Here is a 12,612-nt window from a genome sequence, read left to right as displayed (position 1 = left end):
GTTGCTTTCTTTTGCTCTGTTTCAATTCCTGCTTGCATGTGTCTGCCTCCTGCCTGCTGGCACTGCTTTGGCTGCCCGCTCCAACCCAATGTGCAGGAGCTGATCTCCACAGCCAGTCCCTGCGGTTTGGTTCTCACAGGGCATTTCCTGCCTCTGTTTTTGTTGCTGCTAAGGCCTACAGCTTTTAGAGGAGCACAGCTTCTCCTCTTCTCACCCATCCACGTGGGAGCAGTTGGCCATCCTGAAGCAGCCCTTCAGGGAAGCAGCAGCCTGAACAGGGAAACCTGTTTCTCTGTGGGCAGTGGGTGACGGTCAGAAATCACTAAGATGTGTTGTGGTTGGGGTTTGTTTCAGGCAGAAAATCGGAAGAGGGGAGCTGGGCTGGGGGCCCAGGGGAGGCCCAACAGGAGGCAGTCCAACGAGACCTACCGTGATGCTGTCAGGAGAGTGATGTTTGCCCGCTATAAGGAACTTGAGTGAATGGTGGACAGAACCCCAAGCCCGTCTCCCATCTCTGTCTCTTTCTCTGTGTAATGTTCTCTCGGGGGTTGGTTTTTGTTTTTTTTTTCTTTTTTCTTTTCTTTTTGTTGTTCGTTTGTTTTTGAATTGTTACAGGTTTTGCTGCTAGATTTTTTTTAATAAAACTGAAAATTTGTCAGTGCCTGTCTCTTGCCTGAAATGTGTTGCTTTGGAGGATTGCCATCGTGTTCAGCTGCCTGCTGGTAAGGGCCTGGAGCTTACATCTGTGTCTGGGCTGTGTGCTCCTGGTGCTGTACTTTGTGGGGACAGGGAGCAGAGGACAGCCCCAAGACCAGGTAGGGAACGGGGAGCGACCTGTTTGGGATTCACCTTTAGCAAGGAAGCCGTTCTGAGCAAGTGCTGAGCACACAGAGGCAGCTCCTGGCACAGGGATGTGTGCAGAGCGGTTTGGCTGAAGCTGATGGAAGTGAGTTATGTGTGTGTGAGCTCAGCTGGGACAGCAGTGCTGGGGCTGAGTGTGGCCTGGGCAGACTGGTGCGTGCTGCTGGGCAGCATGGAGCAGACTTTGAGCCCGGCCCTCAGCAGGTGGTGATGGAGCTGCCCTGGCTCGCACACATCTGCTGCTCGCCCACCAGAGGCGTGGGGAAGCTGAAGACAGCAAGACTGGGAGGTGAAGGACCACCTGCAGCAGCACACAACTTCTGAGGAGAACAGAAGACCTGTCGAGGCTGCATTTCTCTACCTCTGGCACAGGTAACCCTGGAGAGGCATGGAGCACTGCTGCTACATCGGTGCTGCACCCAGCAATGGAGGATGCAGGGGAACCTGCGGAGCTGGTGAGTCCATGTCGTGAGACGTGCACCCAGGGCAAGGAGCATCCTTCATAAAGGATCGGTAGGCAGCCCTCTGCTGCTGGAAACCCACTCTGTGCCCTGTCCTGGGGCTCTGGAGCAAAGCCAGGGAGAGGAGCTGCTCAAGGAGTTTGCTTTAGAGGACTGTGTTCAGGTGGAGGAAGAGCCACCTTAACACTCGTGTCTTACAATGAAAGCCCTCAACCAGCAGCTGGGAACAGTTTGTTTTGGTCCACAGCCTGGGAGCTCTGTGAGAGTGGGAATAGAGAGGGAGGATCCCAAACGAGAGCCTGAACAAGTGCTGCCAAACCACAGAGCCCCGCGTGCTCCTCCCCTTCATCTCCAAACCCGGAGGAGAACCGGGCAAAAAATGTGGGCTCCCTCGAGTGTCTGCAGGAAGGGTTGCAGAGACACAGGGCTGCCGTGCAGTGCACACAGCCAGCACTGCAGAGCACTCATGCTGTTAGGGATGCAGGGTGCAGGGCAGTGCTGTGACCTGTTAGGGATAACGGCATGGCGGTGGTGTAGAAACCCAAACCAAACCTGGGGGGATGCTTTTGCTGTCCTCGCTGTTTTCGATACCATTGACAGGATATTTATTTAAAGACCATTCACCTGAAGCCACAGCTGTATTACAATTACCTTCATCCCTTTTTAATTGCTTTTCTCCTATTTCCAAGAGTATTTCCAGTGGTAGTGGTTCTGCTGCCACTGCTGCGTGTCACAGTGCAGGAGCAGGAGGCTGATCCACACGTCCTGCACAGTGAGAGCTGCTGCTCCCAAAGAAGAGCTGCAGATGGCCTTTGATTTTTGATACTGACTCATTGAAAAGTGCTTTAGGACCCTCTGCACTGTAGAGCTGGAGCTGTACTGCCAGTAGTGTTCTGCTGCACAGCTGGAAGCTCAAACCCTTTGCACCCCATCCTTGTGTCTGTTGCAGGACGGGGCCTCAGCCCTTCAAGAGCAATTCCCTTCCATGTATCCACGTTCTGTGAGGTCAGCAATGGGGTTTGAGCTGCTGCAGACCCCAGGGTTGGCCGGAATGAAGCTGAGAGCCACACTGCGGCCATGCAGAAGCTCTGAGTCTGGCCATCTCCCTTTCCTTCATGGGAGGATTTCCAGCCGCTTGATGCACCTCGGCATCCTGTCGGCAAGGAAGAGGGGAAATGAGAGCACTGCACCCCTAGGGGATGGAGCCCTGCGGCCGCACAATGGAAGGATGGGCTGCTCCCAAATGGAGCTGCTCCCAAATGGAGCTGCCTCGTCTCCACCTCACCGGAGCTGCCATGGTGGAAAACCCGGCAGTGGGGCACCCACGGGCCCGACATTCCCTGTACTGCGTTATTCCCCCTGGCATCGCGTTGGGTGGACGAGGGGAGGAGAGGAGCAGCCCGGCTGCGGGAGGTTCGTGGTCCCAGCGGTGTGAGAAGTGAGGGCCGCCCCGGAGGGGCTCAGAGGCGGGGGCAGCAGCGGGGGCAGCGGCCACCCTGGCGTCACGGCCACCCCCTGTGCTGCGGATCCGAGCAGAGCGCGGGCGCTCCTTCGCCAGCCCAGCCAGAGCAAATCCCTTCAGGCGCGTGGTGAGCACGCCGCGCTCGGACGGCGCCCTTTTGGCACGGTGCAGACACGGGGATCCCGGAGCTGCCCTCATTCCTCGGGATCAACCCGGCCGGGGAAAGTCTTCCCTGCCCAACCCCGCAGACGCAGCCGGCACAGCCCCTCTCCCGGCTCCGACGCTCGTATCACGGCTCCGACGTGCGGGCCGCTTCCGTCAGCCGCTCCCGACGGGTTCCCGCGCTGTCCCTGCGCTCCGTGGAGCTGCGGGAGCGTTTCGGAGCCCCGCACCGCTAGGTGGCAACAGCTGCCCGCACCGCGGGGCTGAGCGGGACGGACGGACGGACGGACGGAATGGGCGCAGCCCCCGGCCCCTCCCAGAGCCCCAGGTGCTGCCATCGGCGGACGGCGGCTCCGCGGCTCCCGGGTGAGTAACGGAACGATGCGGGAATCGTCCTGAGCCGGGCGGCCCGGGGGGAGCGCCGTGTCCCGGAGCCGGACCCGCAGAGCTCTGTCGGGTGCGGGACGGTCCCGCTCCGGGTCGGGCTGCGTGCGCTTTGTGCCCTCGAGCGCCGTGGCTCTGAGTGAGCTTCGTGCCGTCGGGGTCAGGGTTGGTGCGGCGGGGTAAGGCACTGCGGTGGTTGGTGTGCTTAGGGTGGGGGCACTGGGATGGCTGGTAGCCCAAAATGGGAGCACTGGGGTGGTTGGTGTTCCGGGACAGGTTGGTGTGATGCTCAGGTTGCTGTGACGCTCAGCACACAGCAGTGTGTGCCTTGGTGCGGTGTACAGATTTCTCCTGCAGAGCTGAGAGCATTGAATGTGGCAGAGAAACAAACACCCTGATGGTTTATGAGCCAGAGATAGGGAGGTCAGCCTGAAAGCAGTTTGAAAGCAGCGCTATAGGGAAATATGGGAAGAATTCATCCCTAATCTAATCTCCCCAAATTCCACAAGGATGCGAGGCAGGGCTCCATCGCTCCTTTGGTTCCTTTGGTTGAGAATTAAACAGGAAACCCCAATGATGTGAAATGTTCCCCCAAACCCCAGGCGTGGTTTGAAGCCATGTGCTGGGCAATGCTCCTGCACAGTGCAGCACTGCGGGGACAGGGGCTGGGAATGAGAGAATTGTGGTTTGTGAGCCATGGGGGGATTCTGCGCAACGCCTTGGCAGCTGAGGGTCTGAGGTGTGGCCTGGGGGTGCCTGGGTGCCCCATCTCACCCCGAGAGCCCCGCTCATATTTTAGCCCCCATGCGCTCAGCCAGCTCTGAAAATGGAGGAGGAGGTGCTGTATCAGGTGTCGCCATGTCGGTCAAGGGATGAGGGCTGCGTTCGGCCCACACACTGCACCAGGGTATGGATGGTGCTGGGAACGTGGCCATGCCCCTGGAGATCTCCAGGCTGAGGGAACCTCACTCTTTGGGGCCGCTGGCTGTGTGCAAACCATGGTCCCAAGGGCTTGGCACGGCACAGCGCTCTGCTTTCGGGGTCCAGCTCTGTGAACATCCATCCCTTCCAGCGGCCCTGGGTCAGCAGGACAGGGACGACAGCTGCCTCTGCCTGATGGAGCAGCTGTGAGGCATCCATCAAGCGGCCCCCGGGGGACAGAGGCACGGGCAGGGCAGATGCGTGGGGCAACCCAACGTACAGATGCAGCCGTGGGCACGCGTGGCGCTGGCAGCACACAGTGACATAGGCTGAGCCACGGGGTGGCAAACGCACGGGGACGAGGCATGGCCGCCCCATCACCGCCTGCCCGCACTGCTGCCCGGCTCTGCCGCATCCCGCAGCCCCATCCCCAGCTCTCCCCCAGCTGCCGGCCCCGCTGTAACCCAAGAAGCGCAGCCCGCGGGGCTCTGGATTAGCCACGAGACAATCGGGGTTTGTGGGCCGGCACGTGGCGGGGGTGGCTGCGGGCTCGCTCGGCCCTCCTTCGTCCCTGGGGACGGAGCTCTGCCGGCGCCCTTCCCCCCGCAGCGTTTGGGCTCCTGCCCCGTTCGTGGCACGGCAAAAAGTGCTGCCAGCATCCCTCGCTCGGCGCCTGCCCTCGGCAGCAGCCCCTCTCGCAGGAGTTGATTATTTGAAGCTGTCGGCAGTGTTTAGCTTAACCCTGGATTCATCGCCCGCAGCTGTTTCCATCCGAGGACGCTCCGCCTGCACTGAGCCCCCGGGAGAAGCGTGGTGTCTGTAAGAAGGTGCCACCCCCGGCTGCCACCCGGCCCGGCCCGGGCTCACGCAGGTCGCCACTGGGGCAGAGCGCATCGCAGCGCAGCTTCTCCCCTTCGGGCGGAGGCCCCGTGCCCGCAGCGATGGCCCCGTTGGCTGCAGCCCTGCTCTGGGTGCTGCTGCTGCGGCCGCACAGTGCCGGGACGTGGAGAGAGCACAGCCCGCGTCTTCGTGTCGCGTACAGAGGTGAGCGGCTGGAGGTGGGAGCGCAGGGTGGGGGGCACAGGGCTGTGGCATCCCCACATGTGGCTACGTCCCCTGGAGGTCCCCACCGACTTCTGTCCCACCTCCTGCACGCGGTCCCCATCCGAGGTGTTTCCACTCCCGGGGATGTGGTTCCGTGGGGTGGGGGATCCATGGGGCCGCAGCCATGGGCAGAGGCAGCAGAGGAAGCTCCCAGCATCGGGAGGGCTGGGGAACAATGGAACAATGGCACGGGATGTGACTCACGGACAGCGAGGGGCAGCAGGTTCAAGGACACAGAGGCTCCAGAAGTTTAGGTTTAAAAACTCTAGGAAAAAATAAATAAATAAAATAAAAGGGCCTTTGAGAGCCTCACATCGGGGCTCAGCATGGGAGAGAGAGAGAGCTGGTGAGGGGGGGGAAACGTGAGCAGTTTGCAGAAGGAAATGACAGCAGTGATGCCATGGGAGCGCAGGAAGGATGGGCACGGAGAGAGGTGGGTGTGGGTCACGCTGGGACAGTTTCTGTGTCCCTGCAGCAGTGCTGCACGGTGTGGGGCTGCAGAGTGGGGCTTCAACCTTACCAGCGAGGGGATGGAGGTGCAGAGCCCCCCAGGCTGAGGGGCGTGCTGAGGGGCAGGTGGTGACCCCAGGAAGCGGGGTCAGCTCACATCGAGGATGCTGAGGCTTAGGAGATAGATGGGAGGGGGGGAGGAAAAACACCCTGTCCTTGGGAGATAATGGCACAAAGCAGAGGATGTGTCTCACCCATCGCCACAGCCGCTGCGCAGTGGAAGCGGGGACAGGAATCCAGACGCTCATCCCATTCTCTCGGTGGGAAGCACATGGCAGCCCCTGCCTGGCCCTGTGTGCTACCCTGCCCTACCCTGTGCACTTCCCCTGCACTACGTCAGGGCCACTCCGCTCGCTTCCTCCCAGCTGCTGCGGACGCGCCGGTGCCCACGTCCCATGCACTTAACACTGCAGTGTGCACAGCCGGGTCCCCAGCGCCTCGCTCCCACCTGCATGCTTGGCCTCACGCTGGATGGGGGGGTCCCCTCAATGCCGCCCTTCCTCCCACCCTGTGCCCTCAGAGCTGCTGAAGTCCAACAGCTCCCGGTGGCTGCTGGCCCCGGGGGACACGCCGGGCTCCCAGGCGCTGCTGCTGGATGAGGACAGGACCTGGCTGATGGTAGGAGCCAAGAACCACATCGTCCTGCTGCACCTGGAGCAGCCGGGCAGGGAGCCTGAGAAGGTCAGCGTGGGGCAGTGGGTGCGTGCCGGGCAGCGCCGGCATCTGGCACCGCGTCCCCATCACAGCCCACGGTTGTGTGGTTGCAGATCTCCTGGCCGGCACCCAGAGCACAGGTAGAGCACTGCCAGCTGGCAGGCAAGGACGTGGAGGTGAGCGGGTTGGGAAAACCTGCGTGTGGCTTCTGGGCACTGAGAGCTGAGCCCCAGCACCGTGAGTGTGCCTGCCACTAACAGCTGTCTCCCCTTGAGCAGACCGAGTGCGCCAACTTCATCCGCCTCCTGCAGCCCTACAACAGCAGCCACGTGCTGGCCTGCGGGACCGGTGCCTATCAGCCCATCTGCGCCTTCGTGCAGCTGGGAGCCCGCGGGCAGGTGGGGACTCCCCGTGGCAGTGCCTGGTGGCAGTGCCTGGTGGCAGTGCAGCCCTGCTGCAGACCGACCGCCCCTCTCCCCCCATTCTCTGCAGGGTCCTGGGATCCCCGTGATGCGGCTGCTGAGCCATTCCCTGCAGTCGGGGCGAGGACGGTGCCCTTACAGCCCCCGGCAGCCCTTTACTGCACTGCTGGTCGGTAAGAGCAGAGTACCGGGGTCTGTGGGGGGTCTGTGGTGAATCCCAGCTGCTCCATGCCCACACTGCCCCACAGATGGGCAGCTGTACTCGGGCACCTCCAGTGATTTCATGGGCAGCAGTGCCGCCTTCTTCCGCACCGAGGTCGGCGGGGCTGAGCGGGCCTACATCCGCACGGAGCAGCACCAGGACCACTGGCTACATGGTACGAGGGCTCCGGGCCTGGATGGTGGCCCCACGGGGTGCTGTGGGCGTGGGGCAATGCCATGTTGCTGCTCGCAGAGCCCACGTTCATCGGCACCTTCGCCATCCCCGACACCCACAACCCACACGACGACAAGGTCTACGTCTTCTTCCGTGAGACGGCCCTGGAGGGCGGGCAGTGGGAGCGGCGGCACATCCACGCCAGGGTGGCCCGGGTCTGCAAGGTCAGTGTGAAGCCAGGTGGGCGTTTGGCTTTCCCTGCTGTGGGGCTCGATTTGGTGGTCACCCGAGGTCTCTCCAGTCCCCAAATCCCCTGTGAGCAGGAGCACGGCCCCCACCTCTGCCAGTGCTCTGCTGCAGAGCCTTGAGCGCGTCCCCATCCCTGGGCACCCAGGCAGCGCAGGGACTGGGGCTGGGGCTAGGGCCACGTGCCAGTGCTGGTGCTGGGCTGGGTGGGTGGATGCAGGTGTGCGTAGCGCTGTTTGCTCATCAGAACGACGTTGGAGGGAAGCGTGGCCTCATCAACCGCTGGAGCACGTTCCTCAAGGCCCGCCTGCTGTGCTCCATCCCCGGGCCCCAGGGCACGCAGACACACTTTGACCAGTTGGGTGAGTGCCTCCCTCTTGGGGCTGCTGCTATCCTGCACCCAGTGCCCTGCCACTCCTCTCTCTCTCCCTGCAGAGGACGTTTTCCTCCTCCAAACGCGAGACCCCCAGAACCCCCTCGTCTTCGGCCTCTTCACAGCATCCAGGTGAGCCCACTCCTGCACACGGGGCATCCATGAGCCTCCCCAGCCCTCAACCCTGCTACACTGACAGCTGCCCTGCAGTGCTGTGTTCAGCGGCTCCGCCGTCTGCGTCTACTCCATGGCTGCAGTCAGAGCAGCCTTCAGCGGCCCCTTCGCGCACAAGGAGGGCTTCGACCACCGCTGGGTGCAGTACAAGGCCCGCGTCCCCTACCCCCGCCCTGGCACGGTATGGACGCGGGCAGCAGGTGGCATCAGGAGGGTCCATCCGAGCCGTGACACGTCCCTCGGTGTTCCCTGCAGTGCCCCAGTGAGACGTACGACCCACTGCTGCGCTCCACCAAGGACTTCCCCGATGAGGTGATCAGCTTTGTGCGCGCCCACCAGCTGATGTGGGAGCCCATCCACCCGCTGGGCCGCCGGCCCGTCCTGCTCCGTGCCAACGTTCCCTACCGGCTGCGGCAGCTGCTGGTGCACCGGCTGGAGGCTGAGGGCCGCCACTACGACGTGCTCTTCCTTGGCACAGGTCGGGGCTCGGCACAGCGCTGGGGATGGGGAATGGAGCCAGGCAAAGGGTGTGTGCACAGCGTCAGACCCCCACCCCACAACACCTTTCTGTGTTGGCAGATGATGGGAAGGTGCTGAAGGTGGGGCTGCCCGGTGAGGTGGGTGCTGAGGCTGTGAGCCTGGAGGAGATCAGCGTCACTGAGGTATGGAGGCACTCACTGGGAACGACTGCCCGGCGTCTAGCAAGGCCTCACTGCCTTCCTTCACCCTCCAGGTGCCTTCACCCATCATGGACATGAAGCTGTCACCAAAGCGGGTGAGTCCCCATTCTTCTACTCCAAGGGACGGGGCATCTGGCCCCAGCCCTTCACTCCCAGGTGTGCCAAGGCCCTGCCCCACTGACCACTGTGATGTGCCCGAGCAGCAGGAGCTGCTGGTGAGCAGCACACAGGGGCTGCTGCAGCTCTCCCTGTCCCGCTGTGAGCTCTATGGGCAGACCTGCATGGACTGCTGCCTGGCCAGAGACCCCTACTGCACGTGGGATGGCAGTGCCTGCACCTCTCTGCTGCTCACGGAGAAGCGGTGAGCATGCCATGAGGTCACCTCATGTTCCCTGCAAGCCCTGGTGCAGGAAAGAGCTTTTCCCAGCCTGGAAAGAGGTGCCAGCACATCCCCATCCGCTGTCCCACAGGCGTGCCCGCTGCCAGGACGTGCTGAAGGCCGATGTGCTCAGCCAGTGCCAGGACACAGCAGAGGGTGAGCGCCATTGCTGGGACTGGTGGGCAGCGGGGCACTGCCGGCACCCTCTGCCATCGGGGAGGGCCGCGCTGGGGCTGACCCCATCCCATTCCCATGTAGGGATGGCGGCCGTGGAGCAGCCGGTGTTTGGTGTGGAGAAGAACTCCACGTTCCTGGAGTGCCAGGCGCGCTCCCCGCAGACAGCAGTGCGGTGGCTGGCGCGGCGTGGAGAGGGGCTGGGGCTGAGCGAGGTATGAGGGCAGCGGGGAGGGGGTGAAGGCGAGGAGGACAGCAGGGCCTGACTGTGCCCGTGCCCAGGTGAGGAGCGGCAGACGCGTGGTGGTGCTGGAGCAGGGGCTGCTGATCCGCCAGCTGGGCTGGGAGGACGCCGGCACCTATGAGTGCCGGGCCGTGGAGCGCTCCTTCTCCTGGCCCCTCACTCGCTACAGCCTGCACGTCATCCGGCACGAGGCCACGGAGCTGCCGCTCCGCCGTGGTAAAGGGGCCGAGAGCACGTGGACAGAGCCGCGGGCGCTGGGGGCACCGGGCAGCGGCGGCCTCGATGCCTACTGCACCGCACTGCGGCTCCGGGAGCGGCAGCGGCAGAAGGCCTGGCAGCAGAAGTGGCAGCACCGTGCCCCCGAGGGCAAGAGCGGCCGTGTGCGCCGGCAGCCCTGGAGGCTGTAGGGGCACAGAACCTCTCCAATACGACTACCTCACACCGTGCTGGGACTGTCCGCCTTGGCACAGCTCCTGGACGCAAAGCTTGTGTGCCCTGAGGAGTTGATTCCCATTCTTCCCTGGGCAGTTCTTAGCAGCAATAAGGAAGACAAGCGGTTGAGAATGGAAAGCAGCCATTCTTGTGTGTGGTTCCCAGCACCTGGCGGCACCTGGAGCTGCGATGGGCGCAGTGCCCACATCCAGCACCATCCCGGTGGGCTGAGGGGTGCCCGCCTCTCCCATCCCAGCCCTCGTTGCTTTTATGGATTCCAGAGTCAGAGAGACAACAGGCAGTTTTACCAACTTACAATTTATTATTAAAAAAAAAAAAAAAATGACATGAAACACAAGTAAAAATAAATACATCATATAAACAACAAATTGTTCCAAGTCTCTGGTCCGGGAGCTCAGGCAAGTACAGCCCGTTGGACAGAGAGCAGAGGGAAGCACGAGATCATGCGTGGGGCACCGACCCACCCACCTTGCTGGGTGCTCCTCCTTCCAACCACAAAAGACCAACCACAAACTAAGGCGGTAGTTAAAAAACAAAAGAAGAACCTCCAAAAAACAGGAAAACCAAAGTGAGACTTATTGATGGATTCACTCAGGCTCCACGCACGCACGGCTGCACTGCAGGCTCCGGCGCTGAGCCATTGTCCCAGCAAAGGGAGCGCATCCCCTGTTGCTGCCCGGAGCCACCATCCCCACAGCATCACATTATGTTGCCCTTGTGACCAACACCCCCAGCCCACCTCCCCTGCATGAACACAATTCATCCAAGTGTGGCAAGCAACACCAGCTGCAAAGGTGTTGCTGCCCTTTGCCTCTTTCGACCCCTCACCCAAGAGTGATGTTCTGGTGGTGCTCAGCTGTTCGCTGCTGTCACTAAGCCACAATACATCATCATTTCTAGCAAACACCCCTCTGCTTGCTGGAACCCTCTGCTTCGTGTGCGCATCCGCAGCCGCCCCCCCAGCACCCCGCAGAGCCCACCCTGACCCTGGGACTCTGCCCCACCACCCCAAGCTCTTCCTTAGGGTCTGTGAGACTCCAGGCAGAGCCTTGCAGGGCTGTCCCCAGCATCACCCCCAGCCCCACTGCTTCCACCGGTCGTTGGGAGACAGAAAGTCAGCAGCAAAAATAAAGAGAGCGCTGAACCAGGTGGGAAAGCGCCGCTCCAGGCTCAGGGCCAGGACAGGAGCCCTGCAGCAGAACCACATGCTGAGGGAAGGGATGTAGGGTGGGGATCCCTGGGAGAGGTGCTGCAGGGCTCATAGAGGTCCCTCCGCTTAAGAACAGCCTGCATAACCCCACGGTGCTGGGAGGAGGAGGGAGGAGATGCACAAGTGCTGTCTCTGCAGCTCTGCAGGCAGCGCTGATGGCCACCCTCCCTGGGCCAGGCTCTGATGGGCACGGGGACACGGACCCTCTTCAAGGGGGGACCCCATTGCGTCCAAAGGGTGCCTGGGAGCGGGGCAGGCACCTGGTGAGCTGCAGGGAGGCCGCCTGCAGAGCCGTTCTAAGCTCCATCACCTGCAGTGGCACGAGGCCAAGCGGGGACACCTTGGGGACACAGCGCAGGGACCATGAGGAAGGCCGGCTGCGGAGGGGCTCCGCTGCCACTCCGCTCCCACTCTCCCCCCTAGGACCACCCTTTGCTACGACCCATCCCCAAATCCACCGGCAACCACAGCCTCACGGGGACGCGGCGGGCAGCGGGGCACGCTGGTAACCATCAGCGGCACAGGGCTGTGCGCAGGCGGACACCCAGAGCACGGGAGGGCATGACTCACAACGCAGCACTGTCACGGCTTTGGAGGAACTTGCATGAACACCATCAGTTAATTTGCTTTGTTACTTTTGTGGGGGGGTTTGATTTTTATTTCCATGGTGCATCCAAAGACAAGTTGTCCAGCAGTTTGCTCAGAACCCCTCGGTTTTCAACTCCTAGGATATGTTAAAGAAGAAAGCACTATTTTAATGTTTGTCTTAAAAAAAAAAAAAGAATAATAATTAAAGTAACTTGCATAGCTAAACTGTTGATCTAAGGCTTCTACGAACGGTGTGGTTATGTTTGACAGACAACGGCCATTGAACAGAGAAGGACACTAGGAAAGCCCCGCAACAGTTCTTTTATTGTTTCCATACCGCGTCTCCAGCGCGCGCAGCCCTGCCAGAGGATGGCAGCGCATCCTGCACTGCCCTGCCTGCTCCCAGCGAGCACCGACCAGGCATTCTCCACTCCGAGAGCCCTCAGGGCTCGCCCGAGCCCTGCAGAGCTGCCTCTCCTTCCTCCCCATCCAGTCTCCTCCCTCGGAAGGAGCACAGCAGCTCCTGAGAGCACCAAAGGGTTCCTTGTCCCTCCAGCTGCTCTGCAGCCCCCGTGGGATGCGGCGTGATGAAGGGAAGCTATGAAACCACAGCCAACCTGCTCTATGCTTCAGCTGCTCCCCTGCCAGACAGCCTGACAAGCCTCCAAGGCGTGATGGAGGCCAGAGCTTCACGGATTTCTTTCTTTTGCGTTCATACGGAAATTAATTTAGCAAGAGAGAGTCCCCCAAGCAATAAATATGACGCCTTCATGT

The 12,612-nt window shown here is 61.6% G+C and overlaps 2 protein-coding genes across 2 annotated transcripts in view; both read left to right on the top strand.

Moving 5' to 3' along the window:
* Positions 1-633, top strand: part of RBM6 (RNA binding motif protein 6) — a gene marked incomplete at its 5' end in the record, with an annotated part of 49,080 nt that extends 48,447 nt beyond the window's left edge. Inside the window, one exon of the mRNA XM_079540544.1 lies at positions 355-633. Within this exon, the coding sequence (XP_079396670.1) occupies positions 355-480 (126 nt within the window). The 3' untranslated portion in view covers positions 481-633. The remainder of the gene's footprint in view (positions 1-354) is intronic.
* A 4,559-nt stretch (positions 634-5,192) lies between these two features.
* LOC306950260 (semaphorin-3D-like) lies at positions 5,193-9,994 on the top strand (the record flags this gene model as incomplete). Its single annotated transcript, XM_079540469.1, has 17 exons — positions 5,193-5,295; positions 6,386-6,546; positions 6,633-6,695; positions 6,798-6,917; positions 7,012-7,114; positions 7,190-7,318; positions 7,396-7,541; positions 7,811-7,925; positions 7,999-8,068; positions 8,147-8,291; positions 8,366-8,588; positions 8,690-8,772; positions 8,844-8,885; positions 8,994-9,151; positions 9,261-9,325; positions 9,428-9,558; positions 9,626-9,994. The coding sequence occupies 17 exons, from the start codon at positions 5,193-5,195 to the stop codon at positions 9,992-9,994; spliced, it is 2,226 nt and encodes a 741-aa protein (XP_079396595.1).
* Between the last annotated feature and the right edge of the window lie 2,618 nt (positions 9,995-12,612).

The sequence above is a fragment of the Tetrao urogallus genome (genome assembly GCF_951394365.1).
Source record: "Tetrao urogallus genome assembly, chromosome: 10".
Classification (NCBI taxonomy): domain Eukaryota; kingdom Metazoa; phylum Chordata; class Aves; order Galliformes; family Phasianidae; genus Tetrao; species Tetrao urogallus.
This window is presented reverse-complemented; position numbering and strand designations above follow the sequence as displayed.